Genomic DNA, 27,333 nt, shown 5'->3' on the forward strand with positions numbered 1-27,333 from the left:
GAGGAGATAATATCTAGCTCCAGTGACATGGATCTGCCACAACTTCCTGTGGCACCTTTTATATTCAGATTTATTTTAAGCGACTTGCATAATAAGAAGGTGCAGTGTATGGTTTCTGCACCTGTTTGCAGCGCTCTGTTTTGCAGCACAGCAGTAAGAGCTCAGATCTCAGAGATGGGGGTAGAACTGTTGTCACATTTGCACCTGCACCTAGGAGCTCTTGTCTTCTCGTCACACTCTCAGCCATATCAACTGTTTCCTATAGATACAGCCTCCAGGGATCCACAGTGCACTCCATACATTTGCTTCACGAGGTTAATGCTAGAGGAAAGTCACGTGAAATTGCAAAGAGAATCGGCACAAAGCAAACAACATATTAATAATTGTGAGCTTGCTTACTCTTATCTTGAAAAACAAATTGCAGTGAAGGTCATTCTCCACTTTGGCAAAAAAGCCTGAGTCACGCTCGTTCAATGTTTTACTGGGCTCTTGTTATCAACCGAGGACTTTTATGCCCTAACCAGAGTTGGATGCTGATAGTATCTATCTCCTCTGAGTGTGTGTATATTCTCTTTCTGTCTGCTGGCTTCTGTTGACCTTCTTCACTTTGATTTTGTGTCAGGAAAAGCAAAAGCAAGCACCCTCCGGCTGGGGAGAAAGGGACATCTGTAAATATGGTGAGACATCTTTTCATTATTCTATCTTTTCCTCCCTTCTTCGTTTCCTCTCTCCACTTCTCTATCTGCCACTGCTCTTTTTCTTCTAAGCTAAGTACAGATGCACATGCATACGTTTGCATGTTTTACGTCTGTATTAACAAGTCCATGTGTGCACGACAGCAGGGTACCCTTCGCCACCCAAAACTCAACTCCATGAGTAAATCTGACACCAGGCTCCATGAGATCAATCGCTTTCCCTGCAATGGAAACTGTAAGTGATGGCTAACAGCTCTTAAGTGACAATAAATGATATACTACAATAAGCCGTTACACTGTTTCAGCCCTGACACAACCATCTCCTTCCGCTTCTCCCTCATCTTTCTCTTTTGCGCAGCTGTTAGTAAGAGCCGTCCAGCTAGTATGGACCTCCTGCTTCTCCACAGTCGCCGCTCCCAGACGGATCTGAGGCCCTCCCACGGCCGACAGCTCCCCCAGATCCCCACCAGTCCACAGAGATCTGGCCAGGGGGGAGAAGGGGAAACGGGAGGGGAAGGGGGAGGCAGTGGAGGAGGAGGAGGCGAAGCAAGAGATCACACCTACACTGAGGTGGGCCTACGCAATAACCCCACCCCTACCCACTACCTGGATGATGGCCTATATGAAAGCGTAGGTGTCCGGGAAGGCCCAAAAGTACCCTCTGGCCCACCAACCACATCAGCCAATGCTCCAGGTATAGCCAGGGCTCCTCAAAGTCCCTCTACTCATGCCAGCGGAGCTCGGACTGGAAACGGGCACGGAAACGTACGTACATGCATTTTAAATAGCTGCAACTTGCTCACGAGCAATCATGCATTCATTTACATTTCTCCGAAAAACATCTGGGGAGGTACATGCACTAAACAGTTTAACAGCAGCTATTAGTCACGTGAAATAAAATGTGCCGCACAAGAATCAATATTACAACTAAAATTGCTTTTTGTTTGCATATAGATGGCTTGCATCATTGCCTTGTTCATGCAACATTAGCTTAGGGTGCTTTGCATCTAATTTTTGTGTGTCTGTGTGTGTTTTTGGATGGTTGACGCTAATAATTTTAGGCAATGCTTACATGTTTTCTCTGTTCCCATTTTATTTATTTTTACTCCCAGGGTGGCAGAGGGAATGACACTATTAATGGACCAATGACGGGACGAGGTAATGGAGCAAGTGGGGTCAGTAGGTCACCTCTCTCTTCTGTGAATTCCCTGGCTGTTCAAGATCCATCTTTAGCCGAGTATGCATCTATACGAAAGTTTAGAAAGGTAATTACATTGATTTGTTTTCATCAGTGTTTTAAGCTGGTATCTTTTAAAATTAAAGAGGTGGTGTTTACCTCATTAAAGCTATGAGTAGGGAACTATTCTAAGTCAGTTTAGGATAAGGAGTAACTCTTTAATCATTTACCTGCATTCACTTTAAAACTTCCAGCAAGCCCAACCTGAGGTAATAAAAGGACACAGATTCAGCTGTACATTCATGTATCTTGTTACCTACTGTGACTAATGGAAACTTTTTTTTTATGTATTTACGGTGGGTACTAGGTGATAGGTGATGTTTTTGTCATGTCACACGATGTTGTCTCTACAGAAGTATGTGTTTGCGTGACACTAATCAGTCAGGAAAAAGGGTAGCAGATTGTTAGTGATATGATCAGTGGTGGTTAAAGTATCGCACTGTAGTAATGTTAAGTAGTGGAGGTTGTGCAAGTAAGAAAACACACTGACTAAAAATTGGTGTAATTCATTGAGTAAAGAAGTTCGCTTTCAATCTTTTACACTGCTTTTAAAATTGTCTATTATATTAAAACCTTGTATTAAAACTGCATATAACGTTTTCAATGATGATTCAAAACCTCAAGGTTGACAAGATAAACAGGAAGGAAAACAACGGCGCCGACAGCCAGTCAGACAGCCAATCGAGCGTGAGCGATTCACCCTCTGCTGGTCCTCCTCCACTACATCGCAGTCAAGAGTTTCCACGGAAACAACTGGAGCCATTTCACCTTCACTCCTTCCCAAAGGTAGAGAAATTATTGAATCAGAATGTTCTATGCGACCCATCATAACGCCCAACTATCCACCCACTTCTCCAAACTGTAAGGCTGTCTGATTACCACCAGGGGGCACTGTCCACAAACAAACAGCTTTCTAAAATCCGATTGAAGATTAGTATTCTTGGATTGCTAAAAAAATTTGAAACAATAGCAGAAGTGATCACATTCACCACATCACTGACCTCAATAAGTTCTGTTTTTATTGTTTTGTATCCTATCTTAATTGTATTTGTTTTATCAAAATTGTTGCATGTGCCAGTTGGGATGTATTCATAAACACCTATGAGCATGGGGATGGCTATTACTGTGTTTTTAAGGAGATTTATTTAAGGTTGTTTAAAAAATACATGTGCATGTGTGACTCTTTCCCTCCTTTGCACTTTGCTGTGCAGCGCAGTAATATTGAGTAAAGGGTGGAAAGATAGATTATGCAAGAGTTTGGCGGGCTGCCCAGCTTTGTGTGTATGTGTGTGTATATATATATGTCCTGTTGAATCTATCAGCAAGTCTCTCTAGAAATGGCTAACAGGTAGCCAGCAGCCAGAGTGGGAATAAATATTGTTCACATATTGAAGCCATTTACTCTGCCCAGGCCTCTATTACTCACTCTGACTGAGGAACAGGAGGAACGTATAAAAGTTTAATCATCCTTGATCACATGTGTACACACCACTACATGATTTCTAATTGGTTTTTCATCACCAGTAGTTACTGCGTCCATTTTAGTGTTAGTCTCCCACGCGTCTTTTGTTTCTTAGCATAGAAACAAATAGAATGGCATTGTTCACATAATTTGATCGAATCTATGCAACTGTGAATTCAGTTGTAGGAATTGAAGTTTAAGAAGGTCTTGTAATTTTGTAAAACACAGATTTTTCTTAGCTGTTTTCCCTAAACTCTTGCTAAAATTGCCTCTACCGGCAGAGTTAAATGGAGGTTGTGTTTTCGGAGGCATTGTCTGTGTGTCAGTGGGTCTGCCTGTCTGTCAGCAGGATGTCTTTGACTGAAGGGATTTGCATAAAAGCTTGTGGAAGAGTTGGCCATACAACAAGGAGAAACTGATTAACTCACTCCAGATAGAATCCATTGCTTGGCACTAGTTCACACCTCTAAAGCATTTTTCAAAAATAACTATACAGCTTATTTTGAAATAGAATTGTTTTTCAAAAGCCTGTTATTTGTTACATGTTGTGAGATGTACTTTTTGCAGCGCTTAAAGATTGTAAATGCAATATTTGCTTGAGCTCTTACTTTGATTTTCCTAACAGGAAGCAGTGTTCATGGGCAATGGGGAACAGTACATCTGGAAGCCTCCAGAGGACAACGACATCATCACTTTGCACCCACCTCCACATCACCCACCTGGGGAGAATGAACAGGGACACCCATCGCCTCCAACTGCAAAGGAGGTAGTATGTGTGTCTGTGTATGTGGTGGGAGCTGAGGGAGGGACTACTAAAAAGTAGCAAGAAGATGGATAGATAGACAGGTTTCTGATTACTGCTGTGTTTACCGAAGGGGGCGCCCATCTGATATGGCATGCCGTCATAGTACTGCTGCCCTGTGACCTGCCTGTCATACAAGGTTTCTGCTTACAGGCAAAGGTTACGTGACATGGATCCAACACCCTGCTTGCGTGAACCCTGACCCTAATCTCCAGCCCCTCCCCCCACTCATCTATCTGCCTTGAAAGTATGAGCAGACAGATCAGACATGAGTATTGCTTGCCCTGAAATAATTAATAATCTCTTCACATTCATAGAGATGCTTGTTATATGCTAGGGTTTTTTTTCGCTTCATCAATCCAAGACCATGACCTCAACTGGGATGTATATATATGTCAGCATATGTCTGGTGGGGGAAGGAGGAAACCTGCACTTTGCCAGTCATGTCAGATACTCCACCGCATGCGTTTCTGTGCAGAGGAACCCCACCCCCACTTTTCCACTCTCGGTCCCCTATCTCATCTTTTCTCTCTGCTGGATACAGAATGAAGTGCTGAGAGAATTGCAAGTTGTGTAGGAAATTCTGTTATGCCCGAGGGGCTGGGGGAATCAGTCCAGCTAGATGGACAGGCATCCCCGAAATAGACCCCTGTCTATAATTAGTCTGTGTTTAACACAACTTCTCTTTTTTCATTCCATTCACCAATTTTTTCTATCATCTTCAACAGGCCAGGGATAGTTTCTGTGCAGTAATAGTTTCTTAATTTTGACAACAAAATAAAACTTTCTTGCATTAAGGATGAGGAAAAAAGGGTGAACCAAAAAAAAAGTATGGTTGTATCCATATTGTCTATCTGTAGGCATGTTCAGAACAGTAGAGCAGCAGTCCTGACAAGTTTAAAGCTACTGCTAAGTTTCTTGTCTACGCCTGTGTTGAGCCACACAATGCTGTTGAATGCTGTATGTGGAGACGAAGAGGTTACGTCTCCACCGTTTGGCTTCACTTTACCTCCTCTTTTTGCAATTCAGACTGATACACACAGCAGCTGGCCTTGAATGCATCCTGCTATCTCTTTTTCTTTTCTTTTTTTTGTCTTTTACAGACTTTTCTCTCTTTTTAGCGGCTGTTTTTCTGTTTTCAGTTGCCCTAACATGCCCATATACTTTGTATCCTCTAGAGTTTGTCAGTTACAGTCGTTGAAAGGTGTTGGATTTCCACTCCCGACTAAATCTCCTCCTCTTTTCTGGCGCTCTCTTCTTCTGCTCCACTCCATTTGTGGCTATTAGGAGGCGCTGCCTTCCCCAACCAATCACATTGCATGAAACATGTCTTACCAGATGAATATCAACTGCTAGAAGACTGTTTGGAAACTTGCGCCATATCTGCTATTCATAAAGTTGATTACACACAGATGCATCATGCATATGGCTGTTCCCACTGCAAATCAGCAAATGCAGAAAATAAATTTGTGACTTAGCGAAGCCTCGGTCTAAGCAGAGTGTTCAAGCAATGCCAGAAACATAACAAAAAGGAGTACTGGGTGAGGAAGGAGAAAAGAAAACATACAATGTGCAGGCTTCCTCAACAGCTGCAGATACGAAGCCCAGTTTTGAAATCCCCATCATCTTGTGACTTCCTTCCTCTGCAGCAGAGCTGCAAATTCTGTGTGCACACGTGTGCATACGCTTGCGCATACACACACACAGGCACACACACACACACCACATTGGTTGCACACACTTACACCATACGCTAGGGTCTTTGTTTATCCAAAAAGGTCACAAAAGAGATTTGTGGGGGGAGGGAGTGTGCATCGCTTGAAATCTCTCAGAGATAGAACCAACAAACAGAGGAGAGAGAGAAAGATTTACAGACATTGAAAGTGATTTGCACTTAAAGTGTATTTCAAAGGGACGGTAAATATGTAAGACATATAAAGGCAAGGTGAGCACACGCACAAAGAGCACTTTCTCTGTGTTCTCAGGTTTCAGTTGTTTGGGAGTGCACAAAAACAAGACTAATCTTGCTCCGCGTGTGAGCGTGTACGTGTCTTTGTGTGTGTTTGTGTGTGGGGGTGGACACAAGAGTTTGCATAGCCAGTGTTTCTCAGGGCCAGTAGATCAGAGCTGCTGGCCTGGGTGTGAACACGGAAGGTAAACAAGACCATGTCCCACAATCCTCTGCTCTTATGCTTCTATTGTGAGGAATTCTGATAAACCAGTGTCGTGACCTCTGGTATTTCTGTGTCAAAACTGCATAAGACTTCACACATGGCCTTAAGTGGCAAATTCTAGATGTCAGATTTTCTCATTCGGACATCTGCATATGCAGTATGAGTGAGCTCATACTGCATATGCAGTCATGCTGCACGCACATGCAGAGCACGAAAAAAAAAATGCACATAAGCAAATAAGACGAGAACAAAGTCCATTAATCAGCACAAAGCTTTTTTATTTTTTTACATTTTTTTTTTGCAAGTTGGCTGTGATCCAGCTCTTTCACACTATACTTCTGTTGCCAAAGCAGTCGTGGTGAAACTTTAACAGGTTCATCCACTGCACAGTTAATGCTGCCTCTCGGCCTAGAACTTAACGGATTGATAACATAGTTTACTCTTTCTTATCCTGCCCTGTAAAAAAAAAAATAAAAAAAATAGGTCAGGTCACAGCGCAGAGCTCTGTCAACACATACACAAACTGTTGCATACGTACACAGTCCAGGCTCAGACAATTATTATTTGTCTGAGCCTGGAGTATATATGAAATGACTTATTCACAAATTATACCTTTATATCTGGAATACATACAGAAGTGGACAAAAACGGGTAATTACAAAAATATTGGAGATACATATAGATAACTCAGAAACTGGGAAAGAGGTGACTATTTAAATGCCAGTGCAAGTGTGGTTACAGACTTTCACCAACACATAGCTTCTATTTAAGGAGCTGTCATCAGTGGACTACAGGATAAAGTTTTAGCTCAGCATTATTAACTAACAACATCTTCCTTCTCCTACTGTGTATGTTCTCAGATTGCAGACACCTACTCTATCGTATGTAAAACCCAGAAAAAGAAACCTCCTATGGAACACAATGGAGCCAAGACCCTCCCACGATCCTTTGGTGGAGATAGAGGAAACATGGGTTCTCGGGGCCGAGGTAGGGGAGTCCAGAGCCAAGCACGTTCACAGGAGGAACCCTGCTACGAGCCTGTAGGAGACAGGTCCTGGTCTTCCCCAGTGGCTGAGTCAGACCCTGCATACGCGACTATCGACCCACACCGGAAACGTGAGCAAGGGGGAACCAATAACAGCACAGCTGGGGGTAGTGCCACTCTGAAGAGAAAGAAGCAGCAGCAGCAGCAGCAGGCAACACCAGCAGCACCTCAGGCCTCAGGACCAAGCACCCTTCCTACTAGAGGCCTGCCTGGTGGGGAAAACTTCTATGAGACCATCAGTGATGTGAAACAAGGGGGCAACAGCACTACCACCATCTTTACTTTCAATGATGGCATGGAGATGTATGTCACAGGCCTGTAGCTGACTGACAGGCAAAAGGGCCCAGAACCCACTGGTATAGAGTCTGGAGATTTTCCTGTTTACAGAACAACAGGTTGCTGTACATAGACACAAGGCCCTCTATAGTAAAACAACACGAGGATCCATTTTGTGTTGAAATCAGGTACAAACAGGGTCTTTATCCAGGTTCAGACTTCCTTTGATTGGTCTGTACTTAAGAACCAGCCTAAGCCTAGTCCAGCCCAAATATGGACTAAAATCATTTGAAAAAACAAACAAACAAATAAAACTGGGATAGAGATCTTCAATCTGCTGTGTCACTCACCATACTCACCTGTTTGTGCAACATTTTCCATAATATCTTTATTTTTATATGAAAAGTCTTTAAAGCGTATGTGGTGTAACTCACAACCTCAGAAGAACACACTTTTATTATACTCTGTCCTGAGTATAATAAAATATAATATAAAGAAAATATAAAGAAATGTGCATGCATTGTGCAACTAAAAACAGATAAAAATAGTAGTAGCAGTGAAACTGGCTATATTGTACAAGGAATGTGAGGCACACTGTAACGTATTGTCCACAGTATACACACACAAAGACACATGTACACGCCTCCTCTTAAGCACATGGATGTCACAGAGATTTGCGGTGCTATCTCTCCCTAAAATAAACACTCGAAACAGGTTTTCATTGTGCGCCGACCTGTTGCCTGGAAGACGCGATTGAGGTGTTGTGTTCAAATACTGGCTTATGATTTGTAGACCTGTTTAAATGTGAAGGATGTTGTCCTCAGAAATGATCCAACCCAAGCTTTTTAGCAGTTTTTAGTAACAGCCCACTTAATAATCACGACGCATATGTTTGGCTCGATAGTGTAACCTCCACTTGAATGAAGAGATTAGCTAAAAATGCACCTAAATTTGACATCTGTAGCTAGAGGCATGTTGACACACCCCAACACACACACCCACACATGCACACATATTTGGCAGTGATGCAGGGAAAAGTGATCAGGTCAGGGGTATTGAATGGCTTGTGCAAGAATCTCCCAAGAGTGATATGGATGATAGATTTCACAATGCAAGACTTTTACAGTATTATTGTGAATACAGAGAGAAAAATATTTTCAAAAAAAAGAGGAAGTGAAAGAGTGTCCAAAATAATACAGGATGTTTCATCATGCGCAGTTAATGTCATATCTTTTGGGCAACTGTAAACATCTGATTTTATGACCATTGTAATTTAGCGCTGGACAGCTGCAGGACTGCTGGGCTTATTTGTGCATTATTGTGCCGTAAAGGGCACAGCTCTGATTCGTTTTCTGGACTTAAGTTAAACCCAGAGCTCCCGGTAGCTTACCAGATTTAAGTCTTGTGGTTGAAATAGCAACAGAAGTCTTGGACTCCAAGGAAAATAAAGAGCTGGGCATAAAAATGACCAGCGAGTGTCTTTTGGAAGGTTGCCCCTCTCCCCACCCATGTCTCCAGCCTCTGTCCTGAGTTTGCTTCCATTACAAACAATATCTTTCCCATGTAGCTGTGGGGAAACATTGAAGAAAAAAAAAAGGAACAGAGGGGGAAAAACAAAATATTTGAGGCTTAATAAATGGGCATAAAGATATGAAATGAAGAGGGATACAAACTTGCTCGCTGGCTGAGAGTAAAAAGATGTATTTGATCTCACTGTGAGACCAAATGCAGAGAGAAGACAGGTTTAGTAAGGTTAGTAAATTAAATTAATAATGTCAGAAAGTATGTAAAAACAAATGCACTCTGTATTTTAATGCACTGTTTTTTTTTCTTACCTACTGACAATTCTATTGGTTGAATAGCTCATACCACTGCCATAAAAACAGTATGTTTATGTTGTTGGTGCAATATTTCCTGCTTGGTCAAAAAAAAAAAAGTGCATGCTTTAATATATCGAGATGAAAAATATTGTGGTACTTAACTGATCTTGTTTGTTAATCTTTTCTGTTGTACTTTTGTTTTTCTTTTTTGCCATGTGACTCAAAGCAGTTTTTCCAAAGCAACAACTTGGAGGAGCAAAGCAGAGCAAGAAAGCTAACAGGGAGGAGCCGCTGGGAGTTTAGGGTAGAGCTGTGTTTATTCTCTGCTCTGGGGGAGCAAGAAAGTGTCATGTTGAGGGGGTGGGGGGTGAGGGTGCACACACAGTATAAAGCTGGATGAGGCTCACTGCAAATGGACACAGACCCACAGGACACTCCTCCTCTTTCTCCTCTAGTGTGTGCACAGAGAGCAACATTCAACCATGTGCTTCTCCAGTTTAGGGGAGGAAGCACATTTTGCTTACATTTGGTCAGCTCTTGCATAATGCTCCCTTTTCCAGCTGTGTTCATTCTATAATACAGACCTCTTTTTCCTTAGCTTCACCTTCCTCCCTCGCTGTGCAGGTGAGGTGTTTGATGTGCTATTCTGAGGGACTGGGAGCGAAATGGAGGTTGAGGAAGGGGGCAGAGGCTGTGGGTCACGCCAACCCCAGTCCGATATCAACAATGCACCCTCGGCTCAACTATTGTCTAATGTGAGAAATGGCCAACAGCTGAGACGCTTAACAAGCACCGCTGAAGCTTCCCTTAAACAATGCCTCCTGGAAGCCGCTATCGCACTTAATCCTTTTTCTTTGGCTGTCACCTAATGTGTCACATTTCCTTTATCCAGAGAGGGAAAAAAAGCACTGATGGATATGTTTGGTTGTTATACACACATCGAGACAGATGTTCATTGCACAAATACAGTATGATGATGTAAATGTGTAAAATACACTGTTGCTGTTCTGATGTTGTTGCAATGTAACATACAGTATACATTTGTTGAAAAAAAAGAGATGGTTGTCACAGACACATTGTACTTTGTGGATGCAAAATCTTTCATGCTTTCCATGCAGATACAGACCCTGTTTCTTAATCGTCTTCTTATATAAATATGGGCCAATACTGCTGTGACAGCTGTAGCCAATGTTGTATGTTCCTAAAGCACAGGTTTTAGTTTCAAAATAATTCATATATTAAAATATAGTGTGACAGTGCAGATACTGTATGCAGAAGATTGTAATGTTTTATATTAACCTTCATAAAATATTAAAGTGAGTTTTTACTTTTCTAATAAAGTGGCACATCAGAAAGTGTTTGCTTTGCCTGTAGTTTCATTGCTTTGTTACGGCTTTCAAACTACACCTGGTTCCTGCTCTGCAGCGGCCTCTCATTTGAAAGTGCAGCTTACAAGAAAATGCTTTTTTGTGTGAGAAATTAAGCAATACAGCAGGAACAGCTGGGAGGTGTACTGTATCGTTCAATAACAGGAGCTATGCTAAATGAAGAAAGGTTGCTGAAATCCCTTTCCGACCACACTCAAAAGGCATTTTATAAAAAGGAAGCAGACACATGGACGACATATAAAAATAGAGGAATCAGTGAAATATGACCTGAAAGCTCTCGTGCAATGCAGTGCAAGTCAAGCTTAACGCAGATTTGAATTAATCACCATAAATCTGTACCTTGCTTCTGCAAATGACCTTATTTAGTGCAGTGAGTTGCAGTGTTTCATGCTACTGTGTCCGGGCGGTGTTAGTTTTCCAAAATGCTAACTTTTGAATTAGCATACATTTCCCCAATAATGCAGGCCCTGTCACTTATAAGGAGAAAGCAGTGTATGCATTTTTTCTATAATAACTCGCCTACAATGAGAAGTTCAGGTGTAATAGTTTGCAATTCGCTAAAGTGCCATTTGAATTGCAAAATTATAAATGCGCAGTTAGCCGCTGAGGCCTGCACGCTGTTTTTCCTGTACTCTCTCGACCTCGCCTCCCTCGCAGACCGGCTCAGCGTCGACAGACACCGGCCGGTAAACTGAGAACACGCCCCTCTCTCGCTCTTCCACCCACAGTACTTGGCTTCGAAAAAAAATGTTATTGACAGAGTGAAACTAGCCAATCACCTGCAGCTTTGCGGTGGACGCGTGCCAGAATGTAATGTTTATATATGCAGAGCACCAATAGGAGTGGAGCAGAGGGGGCGTGGCAGTCGTTTGGAGGAAAGAGGCAAAACAATCTTTTATCCTCCTGACCGGGCGGCTTTTTGGGGCAGCGGCGGCGGTGGCGGAAAACTTTACATGTAGGCTAGGATATAAGTAAAGACACAGACAGTTCCCATCAACTTGCGACAGTCCTAATAAATGTATCTGACTCCAGCAATTTGCACTAAAATTTCTAGAAAGCTGGTTTTCTTTCTCCTGCTCGCCTTGTCTGAATATGGAGTCCAAATATATTGTGGAGAAGTCGTCGGTTGGGACAGGAGCTGGCGGTGCGGACTTTAACTGTCGGACCGGCCGCTCGGTGCTCCGCGACACCCGGGTCCCCTCGGTGGAAAAAACCGGTTCCATGTCGGCGTACACAAACAGGGCCGTGCCGTACAAAAACGTAATGGACGGCGGCTCGGCGGCGGAGATTAAAAGCGAGAGGACCCCTCTAAAAGGGAACGGACTGTCTCTGGGTGGTCGGCTGTTGCACGACGTGGAAAAAGTAAGTGCAGTTGAGATGTTTTACGCGTGTGCGCACGACTCCATTAGCCGGCAAAGTCCCTTCATATACCCGAGTTACCGCTCAAGATAATATCGCCCACGTAATGTTAGCATATCTGCAAGCTGTGTGACTTTAAAGTTTTGACATTTTACGCCATTTTCATGTGCTGTTATTACGTTTTAACGGTTGCGACTGTGAGGTTTATACGTCACTACTGTGTCGTTATTTTTAAAGAACTTTTAAGCGCCCGTTATTTCAATTCCAGCCCGTACCTATCATTATTAACTCCATCGTACTGTAACCGCTTTTAATGGCGGCTCACTCTTTGCAAAGTTTACAGAAAAGGGGGCAGGGACGTCAAACTACAAGCCCAACCCCCCTCCCCCATAACTTAAGGGTGAAGCTACAGTTTGGGCTTCCTGGCGACATGGGAAGGCCCGACTCTAACTACACATACGCCACGGACTTAACAGTAAAGTCACGTGATATGTTGTTGTTGTTGTTTGCATCGGCCTTGTACTTGAATTGTGTGTGCCGGCATTTAATTTGTGAGCCTTTATGCAGACAGCAAAAAAATCTCATAATAAATATGCCAGTTACTCACGATATTAAAACCACGATATCAAATTATCAAAATAATCTCCTCACAATGTAACACTGCTGGGAAATACTGGGTCCTGCCATTCATATGAATGCGGCTCTGACACTTGTTGCCGGCTTGAGCATTTTTGCAGACCAAGCACACCCCTTAACAGCACGGGCTCTCCCCGGCTGCAGCAGCCTCTCTTGTGCACCCTGCTACCAAATTCCCAAGATCGCAATCTGATTGTCCCAACAGAACAAGCCAGAGCCACAGGAGCCCCACCCCACAACCCACAAAACCCAATGGATACTCTGCAAGCATCCCAGTGGGAGACACAATCCTAGAGGTCCGGTGTCCCTGGCCATGCCCTTATTTCTGTCACCTCAGATTCAGACCAAGTTTTTAAATCTGAAAAAAGCATGTGAAAAGCAGTTCTGGACTGCCAAAGTATATTTGTAACATTTTATAAAGTTAGTGGTTAATCAGTTATATATAACACAATGAGGCATGTACTTGTACACTGTACATGCTAGTTGTTTTCATATATTATCATGTAATATTCAATAGAGTTTCCATTTGCATCGCAGAATACACAACATTGGACCTGGCAGTTATGTGTATTTAGCAGATTTACACAGCCACTTTTCTAGATTTGTGTTGTTTTGTAATTTAGGTGGCAGGAACAGAAATGATAACCATATTTTAACCCAGGATTGCTTCTGTTCTGGTTGGTTCAGCAGCGTTCATGTCCAGTGCAGCGGACAATAACCTTGGGTTTATTAAGTGAGAGGAAGGAAAAATTAAAGAAATTGCTATTTAAGGCAAACGGTTACACTAAAAAACACCATACCCTGGCTTGTACCCATATATATATATATATATATATATATATATATATATATATATATATATATATATATATATATATATATATATATATAAAATCAGAGAAAAAACAGTAATCTTATGCTTAGTTAAATAAGAACTTAATGGTATTGCTAGACTTAATGTTTTTAATCGAGGCCTGATTGTAACAGAGATAAACTGACTGTAATTTTTTCTTGCTGCATTTTCTAGAATGGCCTGTTGGACCAAAAAGACACAGGTTCCACGGGGATCCTGAAAAGGGCAAGCCCCACTCACTGCCTGAGTGTAAACGGGCAGTTGCCAGGTGGCTTTATGCATTTGGACATCAGAAACCCTGGGAAGCAGCCAGAGCCGACCAGCAACTTCAGAGTAGCGCAAGGGCAGTTCCTACCACAGACAGAGAGATATTCCCTCTCATCATCCCACATCCCTGTCCCCAGAAACAGGTATGGAGAAGCTGATGTCATCTATAGTCATTGACACTTGGTCAATCTTTGGTTTTCTTTTCTCTAGTGTTCCTTGTTGCATGAAAGAGAACTTCAAGAAATATAGTTATCTGATGTGTTTCCTACTTTTATCTTTGCATTCATTCACAAGCTTGGGCATATGTGAATAGATTGTAGCTATAGATTTATGCAGCACATTGTAAACAATCAAACCAGATTTTGTGCTCTTACCTCTATTAAGCCCCCATCCCACTACTAATTTGGCACTGAATGTGTGGTGATAACAGTGTTGCAGGCAGTTTTCATGCACAGCTCTGGACTTCTGTTCCTTGCTAATGCTTCGACATCTGGCTAAAACTGTACAGTGGTTTGGGCATGAATGGTGTGGGGGCGTGCTGGTTAACTGACTGCATGTTTGGTATTTCATCCAGAATGGTTTCGAAACTCGTCTTAAAAGAGCCAAAGCTTTATGAGGGCCAGGATTGCTCAAGCGCTTGACCAAGTGAAGAGGAGACTGCATGAAATAGTCACAGTGCATTTCGCTGATAACTCCATTATCTAGATTTCGGAAAGTTTTTTTTACTACTCACATGTCTAAATGTATTGATTGCACCTAAGCTCAATGCCATCTTTGTTGACCCTCTCTTGACGGGCTAGTGGATATATCAGCGTGATGTGTTCACTGTATGTCAGGCAGTAAAATGCACCTTTGCTGTGTGTGCGAGTGAGTGTATTTTATTAGATGTTTCATGTGCATTGCAGTTTGCTTTTCCTCCAGTTGTTTCACACTATTTTCACACAGAGACACACGAGTATTCCTGCCCAGAGCCTTCTGTGATTGGTCTTCGTTAAACATACATGCAGAACGTGCACCCTGGGACAAGCCTACTGCACTAAAGTGATTATGTAACAGTTAAAGCGGACTGGGAGAGGCTGTAGGTGGTGCCTAAGAGCACCCAGAGCCTAACTGCTGGGGTTACTGTCCGTGTCCAAAAACTGTTTGCCTGTCAGACTGCGCTTTCACACTGAAATACCTGTTAGCTGTATAAAAACTGAGCACCTTCTTGTTGAATATGTTTATATGCAAATGTCACAGTTCTTTAACAGGTTCTGTATGATAATTTCTGCAAATGTAATAACATTCATCGGTACAAATAGTAAGCAGGCATCGTTTTTGTATGGGTCTGGGGGTTTGCACAGCGCACGTTTACTCTTTTCCGTCCTTCTCTCATCATCACATGAATTTCACGTGCTGCTGGTCATGTATGATGTGAGGGAGTGTCTCCTGGGAGCATGCAAGACTGAGCGTGCGTTAAAAACCAGGGTGATAGTGTTACACAAAGACAAAATGGCTCTTTTTTCTTTTCTTCTTCTTCTTCTTTTTTTTCACTGATCTGTTCAGTTTAGAAACATTTATGTTTCTTTTCATCTCCACAAGGCACAAGAACACAGTCTGGGTTGACACTATGCAGTGGCTAAAAGAGGTTGCATAACATTATATAACTGCGCAGTGATATTAGCGAGGCCTCTTTGTTGCTCCATTGACCTTTCGGAGTAACTTCTAGTCTCTACTCTGCTCCAACTGGTTTTGCTGGTGATAGAATCTCGTTTTTCTCTCTCTCCATGAAATTGTTTACCTAGTCATTATTCATATTTGGATTTAAACTAGGTCTGTGATTGATTCATTAGTTGTTTGCTCTATAAAACATAAGAAAGTACTGAAACTTGAACTTCCAGCTCTCAAGATAATATTGGTAATATGAGATTATCAATATTTTATTGTTTGGTAGCTAATACATCTATCTTTATGTAAAATGAATTTTGTACTGTCTAGTAGGAGAGCTCATAATGATTGCTTAATTTTCTTGGCTCATCTCAGCTCTCTCTGTTACCCAGATGTGCATGCATGTGGTATTCATCACAAATTATAAGAGCACTTTAAAAGGGAACTCTTATTGCCACACAAACCCACTCACAGTAATTTGGTTTTGACAAATCTGGCTTTGACCTTCACAAAGTAACAGCACTGCGCTGCAGTGTAAGGTGCCTGTTTTTTCTACTAGTGTTGGCCACAGTTGGAAAGTGGTAGTTGTCTATGTGGGTGTAACCCCCAGTGCATTTGTAGCACTCTTTGCCCTGCGTTAGATTATGTCAACAAAACCATTTATTTTCATTGGTTCTCCACCGACTTGGGTAATACCTTCAGTGTGGGACAGGATTAACTGTGTTTAAAAAGAACTCACTTTAAAGAAGTTTGCTCAGTCCTCTGTGTGTTTTATATTAACTGCTTTGTCAGTTGCATATTGTTTCCTCAATACAACTTGATACTTTTACACCTTGTCTTGTTATTTTGCAAATGCCGCAAAGTAGGTCACTATTCCTTAGACAAGCCTGGACAAGATCTTGCAGGAAGGAAGAGGAAGAATCAGCACATTTACTTGGGCACAAATGGTTATGGTCACCTAAACATAGTCAAACTGCAGCACATTTTTAAACATTCCCACCTGTCTTGTCAGCTGCGGTCTTAGTGTGTGTCTCTCCTTTAACTCTCTTTTTTATGTTCTCTCTGCGAAGTCTCTCTTTCACCCACATCCTAAGTAGACCACGTCAACCTGTCAGTAGTCATCAGTGTGAGATCTAGTACCCTGATAACAGAACAAAGACCAGTTTGAATGAACATTAAAAGAGCTCTAAGAAGTGAAGTGGGCGGGGCTGTTTTGTTGCGATGTGAAAAGCTTTTCTCTTATCTGTCCTTGGTCAGGTACACCGTTACCACATTAGGGTAACATGAATGGAAAACATAGAATCAGCATAAACAAGACACCAGGAGGGAAAACACAAGTCTGTTTTTAACATAATTACTGACCGGCCTCTGACTCAGTCTGTATAAGAATCACCAGCAGGTTTTAGGTCTGGCGAGCAGGCAGAATGTAGTTCATCACCTCTCAATCCCCCTTCATCCACCTCATTACCAATACACTTCTCCCAAAGGAGACATTACTGGTGATTGTTGAGGGTCAGAGGAACATCTAACCCACCCCCACTGTAGTGTGGAGGTGTCTAACCCACATTCAGGGTGCTGACATTTCGTCCTGATTGAGGGAGATATAGTTGCATAGTTGCCTTGGAATGACACTTTAGGGTTTCCAGATTAGAGATTAAAATCAATGTCAGTGTTAAAGTGAGGAAAGTGATGACCGTTATCAGTATTATTGCAGTGCTGTTAAAACACATAAAAAAAACACACATTACACATGCAGCAACAGGACAACATGTAGTGTTGGTTACAAAGATAGCTTCAGTTTATATTGCTGGCAATGTGCTAACAAGTCAGACTGGCAAACTGTCATATTTCCCATTTTTGAGCGAGCTGAAAAGTAACTTTGATTCTTTTTAAATAGTGGGAAGTACTTGTGAAGGGATTTCCTTATTGTCTTTTGCAGACAGGGTGGCAATTTTTAATCACGTCTTTCTCAGCACTATGCTGAAAAACGAAATACGACCACACTTAAAAGTCAGTCCTACTATCAAAAAGCTAAAAAATATCTGCCCTGTCTTCTGTCAAACAAACTCGCTGTGCCGGTTCAGCTGCATCTGTTGCTAAATTTGGTTAATGCTGAATAGTACTGTTGTTATTTTTCAAAATATGGCAATCAAACATGATTTCATTTATAATTAGGACTTTAAATGGTAATTGTGTGTTAAAAATGTTTGTTTTTTCATAAAATCAATGTCTGAAAAATCCCTTCTGAATTAGAAGGTACATTTTCATCCTTGCTTGTAGTCTCCTTTCTTCCCTCCAGAGTGCAAGAGGTTTAACCTCTTGCACTGACAGGCAGGGGTTAAAGGTCATCTTCAATGAATGGAGTCATGCAAGCGGGGAGGGTCAGATCAGGACGTAAGCAGGCATCTGGAATGTCTGCTAGGTCAGCCTCAGGATCTGGGTTATGAGCTACATAGGTGATTTATAACCCCAGAGGATTGTAGCAGACAGCTTATCATCTAACTATGCAGCTTTACTGTCTACTGACTTGGAGGGGCGCGGAGGAATGAGGATCTACTATCAAAGTACAAAGTTTTCAGGGTGCACCTTTGTGGCTGTCTCTGAATCACTCCTTCTTTAATACTAATAAAGGTCTCTGGAAGAAGCGCAGACTAATGGGGGGAATCTGCACCGTGTGTGTATGTGTACAGAGCTCTAATGAGACATTAATCATCTCCTGATATGCGGTGAAGAAGAGAGGCAAAATTTCATTTCAGTTTCATAAGTGAGGAGGAGCGTAGGAGGCATGCAGGAATGTTTTCTGCAAACAGCGCTCTGTTGTAAAAACACTGCTCTCTATATTATGTGTCGGATACATGTTCAGTTAAAAGGCCTGGATTGCTTTTTCGTGTTCGCTAGTGTATATGTCGGTTTTTATAGTGTACATCCGTCCTCGGGCAAGATGCCTTAAGGACAGGGAAAGAAATGCTTATCACGAGGGAAGGAAACTCTCATTGCGCAGCTCTGGCAAGGCTGCAGAAAAATGCTTTATCGCTTGCTCACACACACTAATAGATGCTTACATAACGCCTCCTGTTCTGCCTCAGCAGCGTTTAAAGATTCCAAAGTCAACTATCTCTCCTTCTCCTCAGTCAGTCTCTCTGTCCTTCTGCCCAATTCTTTATACCAACCACCAGCTGTGCAATCCCCTCCTACCCACGACAACTGCCACCTTTCTCTTTCCTGTCATTACATCCTTCCCTTAACTTTGCTTTATCTAAACAACTGTTATCATTCCCTCGATATCCTTCCCTCTTGAGTCATTAACGTTCTCTGTTGCAGTGTTGGGAAGGTTACTTTTGAAGTTTTACAGATTATTTATCATTCTGTTCATTTTTTTCAGAGATAAATCCCTTTTATGTTAGTGTTTATTCCCGCTTTATTAAGACATCTTAAATTTTTTGCCATACAAGCATAAGGTTTGTCGCAACTGTTATTGTTCCTATCAACTCTTAGTCAGGTGCAGCCATACTTTCGATCATTTAGATCTCTGCATCGTAATGTCTATGTGGCCCACACTCCTTGCACATAGACTCCCACCAGTTCAAATCAACAGAGAGGAGTGTAAAGCAAAAACAAATCATCTGCAGGCTGGAGAGAGGTCGTTTCTGCTGGAAAAAACAAAAAACGCTTTACTCTGTACAGTGATGTCAGAGGCCTTTCCTTATTTTGGTTGGAATTTGAAGCTCTGAAAGACATTCTTGTCCCAAGACGTGGCCACCTGCCTTGACGTGGTCAGCTGGTTACTCGCATGACAGACTCGGGTTGGTTCAAGTAATGCATTTTGACATGCGGGCGGAATCAGAAACAAAATACAAAAAAATTTATCATCATTGTGGAATAAATGGACACTGCATCAATATTGAGACAGGTTCTTGAATGCTTTCTTGCACTGATGTTTGTCCCAGGCCTTTGCTCACCTGCGTGATTTGCAAAAGGGCCAATAGAAAATGCAACAAAAAAAGAATAACTTCTGTATTCTCACAGAAGCGTTGCATGGGACATAATGTATTTGGATGCAACCCAATATTTTTATTTGTAACTAATTTATTTACTTGTTTTCCCCCGTAATTGCACCAGATTACAATTACTGGTATGTGCCCATACTGCAGCACTGTTTGGTCTACATTTTCTGTTGGCTGTGAAAGAAAATGATAGAGTGCTTTTCTAAGTTGTTATTGGTGTCTAAATGTAAAAAAATAAAATAAAATATGATTTTAGCCCATTGTTTTGTTGTTATTAGGCAGCATCATGGGATTATAATGTATCCATCACCTTATATGGACAATTGGATCCTTTTGTAATGTGCTGTAGATTGATAAAGTTTTTTTTATCATGTTGCTAGGTGGTTGCCAGGCAACCTGATGCCATAATATATCATAAATAATTGGAGATTTCCAAGAAAAGTTTGGTGTTATTATAGGTAAATAAAAATGAGGTTATAGGTGTGATTTCTAGGCAACATGACGATTACGTAATATCTGACATAGATAACAACCTCCAGGGATGTAAGATGCACTTGGTCTCGCAACTCCTGATGGCGTAGGAGGAATTAACAGATAAAGAATCAAACACAGATAGTCAGAGAGATCAAATAAAGTCAAACTCTCATTTGTTTTCTCTCTTTGTGCAGTTTGCTTTTGTAGATGTGAATACACAGTCGGATATAGACCAAAACAGTTTTACTAAAATTCTGAGGACAAGGTGGTCTCAGCCTGCTTTCAGACTCCAGAGAGGTTTGTTTATGATCCGACCTCAAGCTGACTCAGTATATGCTGCAAGTTTTTTGAGCTAGCAGAGCACTATTGATTGTGTATCATACAAAACCTGCACAATATTAGCAGGTAAATACGAATGTTAAGAGTAAATTCTTCATGTTATCCACTTGTTCAGACCACAGCACCTTCCTCTCGTATTTACTTTGGTTGCTCCCTCCCCTCACATATCTGGCCAGTAAGCGTACCAAACATTCTCACATGGTTTGTAGTGCCACATTTTGGATCGCTTGCAGTTTGCTTGGAGTTTTCTCTCTGTGAAAAGAAGAGTTTACCAACTCCTGAGCTGATTCTCCCCCAGAGGAAATGATCTATAAGTGTGAAAACACCCTTAATAACGTAATTGGTAAATGGACTGGTTCTTATGTAGCAGTTTTCTACTCTACCTGAGCTACACTACCAAAGCTCTTTACACAACCTGCCTCATTTACCCATTCATACAACCACTTTTTTCTGTGCTTTTTCCATTTAAGTGGTTTCTATCTAACGTTCACACACATTTATTCTCTGATGGATGCGTCTGAGAGCAACTTGGAGCTAGTACCTTTCCCAAGGATATTTGACATGCAGACCAGGGATCAAACCACCAACCATAAGGTGTGGAAATGATGGCACACTCATCACTGGAATTTTCACATTGTTTTTGTTGGCATTGCAGTTGCAGATTTGCAGACTCAAAAGCCAAGGAGTGATTTTGGGTAGAAAATGTGTTTACTGGTGTGCAAGGTTAAAAATTTTTGTTTTTTTTTCCTCCAAAGCATATAGTCTGACAGTATTATACATTTAAATTGTAAAAATCCAATGGCAAAGCTAATTATGCCAATTTTTACTGCTCCTTCCTGTGAAAGATAGATTGGCACAACACAGCAGGAAAATGAAAATGTTCTGAGTATGCTGCGTAATGCTTCGGTGCATTTGCAAATGGCATCCAAAACCAGCTCCAGGATGGCTGACAGCAAGCCACATTCATGGGTTTTCCTTTCCCTTGTTTCAAATCACAACACTTATAAATACACACACAACTCTATCGAAGTCATCTCGTTCTGCTGACAACAAGGAGTGAAATTCAGACAGTACTGCAAACTTAAAAGTTTGATGGACTCTTACTACGTACTTTGCCCTGTGCAGAGGGGGGTGTCTTATATTTGTTTAAATTACTGATAATGGTTTTTGGGTTTGGTGATGTCACTGCTGATAACAGTTTTTAGGAAATAAAAATAATTGTAAAAAAATCCATATGTTGACTGATATTCTTTCTGGTACTTTTGTATTAGCACCCCCCTTTTTCCTTGGCAGGATGCTTATTTAACCTTTCTTTATCTGTTTAACTAAAATGGTGTGTCCTTGTGATGCTTTTTCTTGATAGCTTTTGGCCATTACTGAACTTAGAGCAGAAATTTCTACACATAATGTCAGAAAAATTTCCTCTTCTTTTTTTCCTGTCTCTTCTTTGTTACACTGTGGCTATCTGCATCCCAGTTTGGTAGTATGCAGGACATGGGAAAAGCTTATTTCTGGCAGTGTCCTGAAAAACGTCAGGTGAACGTGATCTCACTTGTAGTGAACGACTTTGACAGCCTTTTTTGGTTTAGTCAAAAAATTCAGTTGTACTGGGCTACTGGCATTTCAGTCGTTTTTGTGTTGGCACAGACTTCTCAAAGTGCCAGGAACTGCAATTCAATACATCAAAATGGGAAGAAAATAGGGCTGGGCGATATGACCCAAAATTCCTATCTCGATATTTTTTACCTGGACGGCGATATAAGATATATATCTCGATTTTTTTTTTTTTTTTTTTTTTAAGCCATAAAGTAAGAACAAAAAGAGAGTTCTTAGTCAAAGCTGTGTCCCAGATGTCACACAGGCACTTTTATTAACATAGAGCATAGATGTACATAAAATTTACTCAAAAAAAAAGTTATGAGCATTTATTAAATAATAATGCTCCATAAATAAAAGAAAACTATGTTGTTTTTGTGCATAACAAAAAGCTCACAATTGTGCAGTCAAAATGTAAACTATAAGACGCAGAGCATAGTAACAAAGACAGATTTCACAGCTGCTCTGTTCCCAACTTCTACTGTGTGACTGACAGCATTGAGTTTGAAATCCTCTTCATAACCACGTTTCTTAACAGTAGGGGTGCAACGATACACAAAATTCACGGTTCGGTTCGGTTCGATACTTTGGTGTCACGGTTCGATATTTTTTCGATACAAAAAAAATGTTCATGCCTTTTTTATTAATTTGTCATTTATTAAATTTTCACGGCACATTCTGCACCACATCTCTGTGCGTTCATCATTTGTTTGAAGCCAGCTCACCTCCTGCAACCACTTTTCCGAGAATACGCGCTTCTTTTGTGGTTCGGACTCCTTCTGACATTTCTTTGGAGGTGGAGGAACATCACAGTAATTGCTTAAAGGAGCTTCTTCGACATCTTTAAGAGTTCTAAACAAATGTCTGTCCTCCTCCTGAAAATCTTATGTACGCAAACACGCGTTGCAACTTCTTATCTTGTGCGGGTTTTTATTTTGACAGCGAATGCGCACCTGCGGACCACTTATGTGCAGCCCTGGTTATTTAGCTCGTCATATTGCAGCCACAGAAATTCTTTTGTCCATGAAACCATAAAGCTGCACTTTCTTTTTGCCTTATAGTCTGATTTGTCATAACTTTTCCGTTTTGTGGTAAGCTTTTCTTTGGCTGTCACTTCTTCACCCTGACCTGTCTTATTTGGCTCAGCAGAACTAAAATATATATCCTGCTGCTTTTACACACGCACTAACATAACGCTCAGCGATTCTCTGCGCGATCAACCTCTCACATGTTTAAGCTGCGGAGATTTCACTTGTCATGTTTGCATAGTAAGCTAACGATTGATAAGACGATGTCAGAGGAATTGGTGCGCAAATTATCATCACTCACCAATCAGTACTGTCGCTCTCTATACACAGTTCACGCGATTGCAAAGTGAAAGCAAAAAACAAGCGCAAATTCAAACGCGATTTCAGTATGTCACATATTGACAGTGGCCGATGCCAATGACATAATTACCCAGATACATTTCCGAAAGAATGCAAAAGCATTGACATATATTTTTCCTTCCTACGATAGGCCGACGGGCAGGGCAGAGATAGATTTTGGTAGCCCGACTGGAAAAAAGCCCCAGGACGTCGGGCTAGCGATTTTGCGAGCCCTGTATCTGATTGAGGAATCACTCATCTTTGGAAAAGAGAGTTTATTATGGAGAAATGTCTCTTTCCAAAATAAAAGCTATACTATACGCTTCTTCTGGGCTATATTCTCAGCAGCATATTAAACATATCAGGTCCCCATAAGGAGAATCATGTGCTAACGGCTGTCTAAATGACTCGGGTAAAGTTTGTAGCATGCCTGCTTGTTTTTGTCTGCTTCCACTTGTCTTTGCACTAGGATGATGTCCGAGTAAATGTGCAGTCATATTGGTTGTGTTCCCACTAGTGCTGTCAGCGTTAATCTGAAATGACATTAACGTCACAACACGGCAAATCTCCGTTAACGAGCTACCGCGGATCACCTCATGAGTGGGGCTGGAAGACGTCAACACATTAACGAGCTAACTGCGCTAACACACTAGTTCCCACCAATTGAGCATTGCTGGCACATCCAACATACTGTTTTACTTTAGTCCATGACACGCTTACCTTCAGGGTCATACATCACATGAAAACCAAAATAGTTCCAAACGCCAGATCTGAATGAGGGTGGGGGAGGTTCAATTTGCCATGTTGCAACTAGCCTAGCTTCTGTCTCGCTAGCTTGCCCTGCGCTCAGTGAATCTGTGTTCGACTACTCCGCCTAGGCTGCACTGTCGAGCGCAGATCCACTGAGCGCTCAACACAGACAGCATGTCAGAAGGAAAGTTGATAAAATAAATTAAAAATGTTGTATCGGTCGATACATATGCGTACCGAACCGAAAGCACTGTATCGAACGGTTCGATATCGATACGAGTATCGTTGCACCCCTACTTAACAGGTGCCATTTATGGTCCTTATACACAGTAGGGTAATATTACGTTGAAGCAGAGTACGTATCACTCCGCGAGGCTCCTCGGTAGCCGTAATGCTCTGACAATCCATCAAGTGGTGCAGCTCCGTATCTTACCAAAGTCGTACTAAAACATTTTTGACAGATTGCTGAGCGTTGTGTACCACATAAAATCGGTTCGCGGCCATCAATCACAACCAGAATTCATACATAAGGTGCACTGTCAACTTTTGAGAAAATGAAAGGATTTTAGGCTGTGCAGCGCCTCTGGGCTGCATGGCGTTAGCGTGGTTAGCTCGTTAGCGTGGTTAGCTAGCTAACACGTTGACGGCGTCCAGCCCCACGCACGGGGCGATGCGCAGTAACTCGTTAACGGAGATTTGCCGTGTCCATCTTGTCGCTTGCAGGTGAAGCGATGGGGGAGGAGGGGGGTTGTGTTCAGTGAAGGAGGGGCGAGGCCGAGTAATGTTGCGTAAAGACAAAAGTGGACGAAAGAGAGGCAAACTTGCAGCTCCACAAGTATAGTTATAACGTAACATAGACTATATCGATATAAAGGATATTGTCACATCTTATATCTCATATAAAAATATATCGATATTTTTTAAAAACTCGATATATCGCCCAGCTCTAGAAGAAAATACCTGGAAGCACTGCATAGACTGTAAGTCTTCTCTTCAAAATAATTTTCAAAGATTAGGGCTTAGATAAACAGATTATAAAAGCTACCACACCCAGACTCCAAAAAACCAGTGGGCCCAAATCCTCACAAGCTTCTAGAAACCCCCTACGCTTTGTGTGTATCCTTAAGTGTGTGTAGACATGTGCATCCTGAACAAAAGAACTACAGTACACGGGATTTGATAATCACTTATCCTCATGCTGGTGGACAAGATGAGCAGTCAAGCAACATGTGAACAGATGTGTGTTTTCCTTTTCCACCCCCCTATTTTTCTCTTTATCTCATCAACATTCACAGACGTGTACACACACACACACACACACACATCGCTTTCATTCTGTAGCCACAGTGAGGTAGTCAGGTTTCATTTAACACTGATCTGCCAGTAAGGCTGTTGTCCTCTCACCTCCTGGTTATTGCTTCATGCGTCACACTGTTTGCTCTCCCCCGCTAAGCTATTCAGCAGTATTTACACATAAGTCAAATTATAGATGACTCCATGATTTAGCCACACGATACACAGATGTTTCCATATTATTGTTTGATAAATGTGTGTGTCTGGGTTGTGTGTAACAGAGAAATCGAAGGGAAAAGAAGTGGAGCTCCTTTTGCTTTATGTGCACATTGTTTGCTTTTTCACCTGTTAACTTGGGATCTGTGCTCTCCACTTGACTGGATTGATTTTTTTTTCCACACACCCTTTTTTTGTCTTTGAGTTAGCTAATTCTTATCAGTCCTATTGAAGAGAAAGCACTTCACACAGCCCATATTTACAAGTTTTGTTTGTTTGCTTTATAACTACAATAGTATTTTGCTTTACTTGAATTTCATTTTAGTTGCTATTAATAACACATGAAGAGGGTTATAAGCATTTATTTATTTATTTATTTATTTTTTAGCTGAGTACTCTCAGGAACACACTGACTGGACTCCTGACTGCTGCCAAGATAATGTGGAGATTTCCGGCCTGTGGAGATGCAGAAAGTAACCTCTCTTAATCTTAGTGGCTTCCAGCACCAACATGCCACTGCACAAAGCAGTGAGTGTGTGAAGCTGTTCAGTGAGGTGTAAAGTACAGCACCGATCACTTCCTGACTAACCTGTAGAACTTTCATAGCTGTTCCGAAGCACAGAAATACTGAGAGATTTTCATATTCCTGTTAGTGTTTCTTTTCAGATTTATTGGATTTTCAGCTCTGGCTTTTATCTGAAACTGAACTTTTTTTTCTTGTTTTTTGGTTCATATATGATAGATCCAATGGTGAAGTCTCTCCAAGCTCAGCATTTTTCATCAAATCTATCTTGCTTGCAACCTCTTTAGAGGACAAGGCTGGGCTGATCACAAGTCTCTTGTCTAACACCTTTTGCTTTGGTCTGTCCGAATTGCCGTGACCTGGCTTGGGCCAAGATTCAAAACAATGATCAATATGTTTCACACTGTATTTTTTCACCACAGTTGGCCCATGAGTAAAAGAGAACGAGAGAAAAGAGAGGAAACCCTATGCTTAGTTTTTATATAAAATTTACGCCAAGGTTTCTATAGAACCTGAACATTTGTGTTTTATGCTTTTTGCTTGCTGTCAAGGAAGTGACATTCTCAAGAAGATACTAAAGTAATTATATAGTAAAATTACCAAAAAGAAAAAAATAAATAATATGCATGGAAATATATAAATAAAAAATAAAAAGCACTATGTGCAGGAAGTTGTAATGTGTAAAAGTAAAGATTTTTACACATTTATAAGGTAAAAATAAAAGCCAAAAGTTAAAGTTGTAATGGAATTGTAGATGTTAAATGTTTTATGCCTTGAAGCCTGCTAATGTTTGTCATTAATGCACAATTCCCATATGTAGTTCTAGAAATTATGTGTGTGCATGTGTGTCCGAGTCTGAGACCCCAGAGACTTGGATGAAAAAGATCTGAATGTCTGACAGAAAAACATCTTGCTTGCACAAAGCATGACTTTCACTGGACCAGAGCTCCATCGGGGCAAGTTCTCCCATCTGTTTGTTTGTCTGTGTGAGAGAACGAGTCTGTCCTAGTCTCACCAACCACTTGGCCTATCCTTATTGGAAAATGCATAACTCTCACAGGGGAACCAGCATTTGCATTCAACTAGTCATACTCCTCATCATATTACATC

The 27,333-nt window shown here is 41.4% G+C and overlaps 2 protein-coding genes across 5 annotated transcripts in view; both read left to right on the forward strand.

Annotated features, from left to right (window-relative positions):
- Positions 1-11,127, forward strand: part of LOC146494648 (uncharacterized) — a 45,639-nt gene extending 34,512 nt beyond the window's left edge. For 2 of the 3 annotated variants that reach the window (XM_085147169.1, XM_085147170.1), the window contains exons 3-9: positions 623-677; positions 840-930; positions 1,054-1,460; positions 1,808-1,960; positions 2,557-2,718; positions 4,020-4,160; positions 7,231-11,127. In XM_085147169.1, coding sequence (XP_085003295.1) covers positions 623-677; positions 840-930; positions 1,054-1,460; positions 1,808-1,960; positions 2,557-2,718; positions 4,020-4,160; positions 7,231-7,737 — 1,516 coding nt within the window. In that variant the 3' untranslated portion in view covers positions 7,738-11,127. The remainder of the gene's footprint in view (positions 1-622; positions 678-839; positions 931-1,053; positions 1,461-1,807; positions 1,961-2,556; positions 2,719-4,019; positions 4,161-7,230) is intronic. The other variant, XM_085147171.1, reaches the window with a different exon arrangement.
- A 633-nt stretch (positions 11,128-11,760) lies between these two features.
- slc2a4rg (SLC2A4 regulator) overlaps positions 11,761-27,333 on the forward strand; it is a 37,928-nt gene continuing 22,355 nt past the window's right edge. The window contains exons 1-2 of one of the 2 annotated variants that reach the window (XM_085147172.1): positions 11,761-12,261; positions 13,922-14,157. In XM_085147172.1, coding sequence (XP_085003298.1) covers positions 11,992-12,261; positions 13,922-14,157 — 506 coding nt within the window. In that variant the 5' untranslated portion in view covers positions 11,761-11,991. The remainder of the gene's footprint in view (positions 12,262-13,921; positions 14,158-27,333) is intronic. The other variant, XM_085147173.1, reaches the window with a different exon arrangement.

This window comes from Neolamprologus multifasciatus, chromosome 20 (genome assembly GCF_963576455.1).
Source record: "Neolamprologus multifasciatus chromosome 20, fNeoMul1.2, whole genome shotgun sequence".
Classification (NCBI taxonomy): domain Eukaryota; kingdom Metazoa; phylum Chordata; class Actinopteri; order Cichliformes; family Cichlidae; genus Neolamprologus; species Neolamprologus multifasciatus.